At 36.5% G+C, this 7,171-nt stretch overlaps 1 protein-coding gene across 1 annotated transcript; it reads left to right on the top strand.

The window, feature by feature from the left end:
* The first annotated feature begins 408 nt into the window (after window positions 1-408).
* Window positions 409-3,909, top strand: LOC113018084 (interferon-induced protein 44-like). Its single transcript, XM_026161152.1, has 8 exons — window positions 409-418; window positions 494-535; window positions 633-666; window positions 802-994; window positions 1,615-1,770; window positions 1,904-2,075; window positions 2,969-3,069; window positions 3,165-3,909. The coding sequence occupies exons 2-8, from the start codon at window positions 496-498 to the stop codon at window positions 3,339-3,341; spliced, it is 873 nt and encodes a 290-aa protein (XP_026016937.1). The 5' UTR covers window positions 409-418; window positions 494-495; the 3' UTR covers window positions 3,342-3,909.
* The last annotated feature ends 3,262 nt before the right edge of the window (window positions 3,910-7,171 follow it).

Raw genomic sequence — 7,171 nt, 5'->3', positions numbered from 1 at the left:
AAAGGTGCTATATAAAAATTTTTTTTACTTACTTATAAGTTTTAAAAAACTAATAATTTGCAGAACCCCTTGTGGGAATACATGACTTTATATGATAGAAGTATATCAAACTCAACCAAATGAAAAGCCACAGTTAAAATTTTATCATTTTCCAGAAATCATAAAGACACAGTGACACAGCACACTGTTAGGATGTAAGATTAAATATTTTCAGTAAACGTGACAGTGGAAACATCAATATGTTGCTGTTTTCATGTTATCTATAAACAAGATGAAAATGAAAGTAAACTGTGACAAAGGGGAAGTTCTAGAAGTCACATGTTCTGCTAAATTGAAAGAAAAAAACAGATTTGGAAGACTTTAAAACTGTAGATAGGTTCACATTCTGGCATTGGGTGGCAGGCTTTGTCAAGCAAAGGTAGGTTCATTTTAATCCAAAGCAAGAATGAAATCGTTTCTGTAAACTTTGAATTAAATAGAATAAATATTTCAGTTATGGGTTCTTCGTCTTCAAAAACAGTTGCTCCATCTCTATGTAAGTTTATTCAAAAGCTATAATGATACGAGTTGTCATCCAAAAAAAAATGTACTATACATAAATATTATTTTCTCTTTAAACTGTTTCATGTCAGTTCTTGAAAACCCGTGGAGGCAAATTAACAATGGGTGAGTGAAGCTCACAGAAAAAAATACATTTGAATTATTTCCTCTGTTTAGTCAGTAAACTACCCAGATTTTCTATGTCTATTCATTTTTTCCATGTAAGGTGTGAGATAATGTAATATTTCCTTTCCTGAGCAGAGAGAACCCAACTGATCAGCATTTTGTGGAGAACTACAAACCTGAGGTTGAAGAACAAAATCTTAGGATCCTTCTTCATGGTCCAGTTGGAGCTGGAAAATCTAGTTTCATCAATTCTGTAAACAGCGTCTTACAAAAGAGAGTATGTTGCAAGGCTTTGGTGGCTAACTCTTGTGACTGTTTCACCAAAAAGGTATGGACAGAGTACAACTATGCCAGTAACAGTTAATATGTGACTCACTAAATAACTTGTAGGCAGATCAGTGATCTGGCTTTATCCATGAATGTGCAAGTTGGTGAAGGCTTTTTACTGTCATGTATGCCAAGTTAACATGTGGTGAGAACTGGAATCGGATAGTCTTATGTTCCACCAAATGAATGCACCATGTTCCTATCCTATCAGTAGCATCAATGAGCTAACCCTGTAATACTTGGTGCTAATGAGCACTAGCTATTACTAGATGCAATAGCTATCATTGTCTGATTTTGTTAGCCCCTCCTGCCTCACCAGCTCGTGTTACAAATGCCGCTTTCTAGTAGTAGTGGCACTTTAGTTTCTCTATCAGATTCACCCCTTGCTCACCACCTCTGGTTTCAAAAGGCCAAAATAATAACTTAAAAATTTTCACCTTGAAGTTTCGGTATGAAATTCCACTAACCCAGCGGTGATGCTGTGGCGGGAACAAATTATGAAAATAACAAGAGCTCAATAGATTCTAAAATTCTTCTGAATTTATAATCATTATAGGACCTGTTTCTGAGAGTGTTTGAATGTTAAAATAAATAAATGTATTCTCCATATGTGATCCACAGTATACAACCTACAGGATCAAAAAGGGAAATGCCTTTTACCCTTTTGTCCTAAATGACATGATGGGGTTGAAAAACACAACCAGCAGAAGAAACAGAAGGATTCATGTGAAAGATGTCAAACAGGCGCTGAAGGGCCACATAAAAGATGGTTACGTGGTAGAGTTACTGCATTTTTAAAATTCTGACATTCAGTTAAAAGAATGAGATTTTTACATTATTATTATTATTTTTTTTTTTGGTAATTCATCATTTTACATTATTTGTTTTATATTTACACTTTATCTTTTAGTTCAACCCTGAAAACAAACTGTCAAAAGGCGATAGATACTACAACAGAACTCCAACTGAGAATGACAAAGTGCACGTTTTGGTTTGTGTTGTTGATACCAACACTGCATCTCTGATGAGTGATGCCACTGTGGAAGCAATACAGGACGTCAGAGATGAAGCCAATGGGCTGGGTGAGCAAAAATCACTCCTTCTTCTTTTTACAATGGGAACTAACTGCCTTAAAAAAATCTAATGTAAGCCTTCAGTACTTGTTATTGTTATTGCTATTTCAGTGTAAACACCCATCAATAAAGAATAACACTTATTCACATTGTTAAGCTATAAGTCAGCCCTTAATTCCTTATTAATGAAGCATTACTCTTAGTATATAATTTATAAATACAGATAGAAATGTATTAATTAGTAAGCTCACACGTAAAATATATAATTCAAAGTCAAAATATGTGATTTTTTTTAGTTAAATACCTCCTCAAAAAAGAGGATTATTTTTGTCTTATATAGCATTTATAAGTGAAAATTAAAGTAAATGAAGAATTGAACAAATAAGAGCTATCTTCACAAGAGCAAAATAGCACAAAGCACAAAGACATAAATAATATACAAACAGTATACAAACATAACCCACCTGAGATTTGCAGAATGTAGGTAGGATCAGAGTCTAAACCAGAGTTTGTAAAATGGGTTTAAGAGAGAGCTACACTGAGCAATTGGAGCCACAGCGCATCAGTTTCTTTGCTAAAACACCCACAGATTCCCCGTGTATATCCTGTACATTATCTCAGCTGTCAATACTATTCCACCAACATCAGACTCGTATGTGCCACGCAGCAGCTCCAAGTACCTGGTCTTTGGATTCACAGTTATAATCACAGTTCACAAATCACAGTCACAGTTGTAACCACAGTCACAGTTGTAACCACAGTCATTTGGAAGTTACCAAATTTTTCATGATTCTTCCAGATAGAAATTGGACCACCGTCTTTTATGTACAACTAGAAGTGTTAGGAAACACTTATCTCACATCACAATCCATTCACTCAATATTTGTATTTTATTTTGTCAGAGATTCCACAAGTGGCAATTTTCACCAAAATTGACGAGGCTTTTCCTGAGATAAAACATGATGTGACAAATGTCTACAGGAGCGAATGTCTGCAGAAAAGGGTACTTTATTTTAATAGAACTGTATACAGGAATGCATTATAACTGTCAAAATAATTCTCATATTTTTTATATTTCTTGTTTGTTTTTTAATTTAGATTGAGGAGTTCAGCAAACGTGTGGGCATCCCTATTAACTTTATTTTTCCAGTGAAGAACTACCACTCAGAAAGAGAACTGAATCCTGACATGGATGCTATAATAATCAACGCCATGAGACACATCATTGACATTGGAAATGACTCCCTCAACAGAAAGTTAAGATCCCAGACCTAGACATCCACTGTACTGAAAGTGTGGTTTTCGTTAAAACCATCACAATAATTGTATGTGTTACATTGTGTGTGAGTGGGAAGCATGGTTCCATCAAAATTCTGAAATCAAGAAATTTAAGGTCTATATTTCCCTGAAAAAAGATATGTTTTAAGACTAGTGGAAAAATATGAATCCTCTAAATTTGTTTTGTAAATGTTTATTATTAAAGTTTAGTTTCCTGTATTACCAGATGCTCTGCCAAAGGCCAAAGGGAGACTGAGCCTTTAAATACACACATGAGGCAATTAGGCAGATATGAAACCCCTGGGTGAACAAAAATTCATCTGACTATAATAAAGGAAACAAAACAGAAGGAAGAAAAGGAACAAAAATGCCAACAACAAAACCTGTAAATGTAATAAACTACATAAAAACGATAAATTTGTGAAGTAAATAACTGAGATCTCCATAACTACAATATTTGTCTTTGTCTAAGTCTGGAAAACACACAAAGCTTCCAAAAAGCTTGAGCTTGTCAAATAAAGGACACCTGGATTGGCTGGAGGACTGTTTACTTAGCCTGATAGGCCGAAGGACACTGTCTCAGCTAAACTATGGACACGCACACACACACACACTTACACTGATAAGCACTCACTCATCCCCCCTCCCTTTCCAACGCCTTCGATGCTTGTGCCCTACCGGGGAAGATAGCAGTCAACTGGACCAGCGCAGATATACTGCAGGACCGGATGCGCTGTCTACACCGGCTCTCTCTTACCCTTTACCCGCCCCTGTTGCTTGTCTTATGTTTCTATGGTGTATTGATAGTCATGTGCTTTTGTGCTGAGGTGTTTTTTCTGTTATCAAACTGTTCTCCCACTAGGAGCTCAGTCTGAGTGGAGTTTTTTTTCTCCTCCTCTTACCTCATGTAGTGTATTTTCGTTGTTTTTTCCTATCAGCCTACCTTTCTGACATGTCTGCCCAATGTGATGTTTGTGTAAAGTTGGTCAGAAGGTTCCTTTGTAAGTGCGCATGCGCCATTAGCGTGCTGCCTGCTGTAACCCTAATTTCCCTCGGGATGAGTAAAGTATTCTGATTCTGATTCTGATAAATTTAATTAGTTAAATAAAGTTAAATAAAGAGAGATCATTACAAAAAATGAACATGATTTGTTGATGTACACAATTTTTATAGAGATATTTGGCAGACTCCGATGGCCCATCTCGGCAGTGATAGAGATTAGAGCAGGACCTGCAAAGAAAAGGAGAGTGATCCTACTGTGGTAGAAGTCCTGACCTACAGGGAATGGGACATAAGTACATTAGCAATAATCCACACACAAGAAAGCTGGGAAAGGTCTGGTTAGCAAGGGCTAGATCAGCAGAATAGAGAATGAGCCTGCTTACTGTTGTCACATAAGATGTGACAACAGCTGGAACGGAAATAGAGGAGAGTCAGTGATAGAGCTGAGAGTTAGCAAATAAGCCAGGAGAGAAGACGTTAATGCTTGAGGCTGCTGATGGCTGACAGAACAAAGAGAGAGAAGAGTGCTAGGTTCAGGGGCGTTGATGGGCAACACAGAGCAGAGGCCTGTGAAAAGGCAGAATGTTGCAAGGAACATGAAAGAGAAGACCCTGACTTTAAGCTCTAGCTGTTGTAGGCTAGGAGGAAGCGCAGAGACAGAATGAGGCTGAGAGTTGGCAGAGAAGGAATAAGGAGGAAGACTTTTAAACCACCACCAAATATATGCCAACTTGTCAGGAGTTAAATTAAAACGATTCTGTTTCAGTTCTGGTCATGTCAAATGACCAGTCGATAAACTCTCAGGTTAGTAATAAATGTATTACATGTATAATAAAAAGCGTCATGTAAACAAATGATGAAACACATGGCAGTGACATTGATGGTTTAACAGAGTGTATATCAGAGTATATGAAGTTCTGCACTGACAACTCTATTTCCACCAAACAGGTAAATGGACCGGTTCTTATATAGTGCTTTTCTACTCTACTTGAGCATTCAAAGCGCTTTATACAGCTTTATACAACTAATTCATTCATCCAATCACACCCAGCACTTTTTCTAATGTGTTAGTGCCTATTTAACATTCATACACATTTACACTCGGATGGATGCATCAGAGAGCAACATGGGGTTAGTATCTTAACCAAAGACTGATGCACTGTGGCTTCATATCATGAAGGTTATTTTCAGCACGTTTAATGAATGAACCCATGGTGCTTTTCATGAGTACTAAAATTGAAGAGACTTGCAGTTTCTATACACCTAAAATTACCCAGTAAACTTTGCCTTCTCATACTGTGGGGATCTCAGCAAGTGTACAGGACTCACTCAACACTTAAATCTGTGCCCTGTTCCAACTCAAGATGCTGTAGGTCCGCAGAGTAACACTCTGGGTCCGCTGGCACAGTGTAGCTCTATTAACCTGTGCTCGATTTCTCTGTGGCTTTCTTGTTTGACCCAAAAACAAAATTGTAGAAGTGAAACTTAAAGTATTCGAGAGCTAAATTTTAAAAAGCATAAAATACATTATAGAAGCATACAAATACAAGCAAATACATTCATCTATAAAATATAAAATTCTGTTTCAATTTAGTGATGATCATTTCCAAACCAATACATTGGATTTCAAATTATGCAAATCCAAATTAATTTTTTAAAAACATTTATTCAAGTTGAGCAATTCAGACTCAATCTGAGCAATGCGAATTCAAATATAACTTATTTAAATTCATTTTCTGATCTGAAGTACTGACATCTGCTGGTGATTTGAGGCCTCCTGCGATAATCCATCACTATCGATAGGTAACATTATTTTACCTTGTTGTCACTTGGATCTGGAGTTTTATTGTAAACAAACACGGAAACTCAATTAAAACAGAATAGGAATAGAATTTAAACAAAGGAAAATAACAAAATACATAATAGTTTGCTCATTCAAACTGATCCAATTCCTTTTCTGCAACAAACATCAAATATTGGTTAATATGTTGATCTTTCAATATGACAAGTAAAAGTTTTTGTTGTACTGACCTTTCATTTGCACTTAACCTTCCTCTCGTGTTAGGGTCGGCACCGACCCATTTTAAATTTCAAATACATAAAAAATCACATACATTTGTTTATTGCAGTGGTTCTTAACCTTGTTGGAGGTACCGAACCCCACCAGTTTCATATGTGCATTCACTGAACCCCTCTTTAGTTAAAAATAAAATGTGATTTTTTTCAAATTCAAGACATAGATATGTTTTTTACTGGTGCACAAAATGAGCCGTGCATGTCACAGCGGAGGCTCTGCCGAACCCCTGAGACCAACTCACCAAACCCCTAAGGTTCGATCGAACCCAGGTTAAGAACCACTGGTTTATTATATCAAGGCTTTTTGACTTTGTTAGGAACCTCTATTTCTACCAAATAAAAAATATATATATATTTTCACTAAATTATAAAATGCCCTAGTTGAAATTATGACCTTTGTGTTGTTAGGGTCGGTTTCGACCCAGGTATAATATTATGAGTATAAAGCAATAATTAAAGCCAAAACTGAAATCATAAGTGCACTGTCAGCTAAAACACTTACAGCAAGCTCCTCTCCTAATCATATGAGCTTCAGGGGATTCTTATTTTGCATGGTTTTTGCAGTATACCTGCACAAAAACCAAACAAAATAAACACGGGCATATCAAGACGTGAGGGGAATTCACTATTTGAGTGGCCATTTGACTTCCAGATTGCACATTTACAATTTGCAGCATACAAAAACTGAGAAGAAGATTCACAGTGAGCTAAGTTCAGGATCATATTTTGGTGAAAATGAAGGAGAGGAC

Source organism: Astatotilapia calliptera, unplaced genomic scaffold (genome assembly GCF_900246225.1).
Source record: "Astatotilapia calliptera unplaced genomic scaffold, fAstCal1.2 U_scaffold_4, whole genome shotgun sequence".
NCBI classification, from domain to species: domain Eukaryota; kingdom Metazoa; phylum Chordata; class Actinopteri; order Cichliformes; family Cichlidae; genus Astatotilapia; species Astatotilapia calliptera.
The sequence above is the reverse complement of the archived record's forward strand: the minus strand, read 5'-3'. Positions and strand labels throughout refer to the sequence as shown.

Excerpts from the sequence above, each read along its gene's own strand:
- LOC113018084 (XM_026161152.1), top strand. The coding sequence starts at position 496 with ATGGGTTCTTCGTCTTCAAAAACAGTTGCTCCATCTCTAT. Across the intron at positions 667-801 it reads TGGAGGCAAATTAACAATGG|AGAGAACCCAACTGATCAGC; the intron begins GTGAGTGAAGCT and ends TTTCCTGAGCAG. Across the intron at positions 995-1,614 it reads GTGACTGTTTCACCAAAAAG|TATACAACCTACAGGATCAA; the intron begins GTATGGACAGAG and ends TGTGATCCACAG.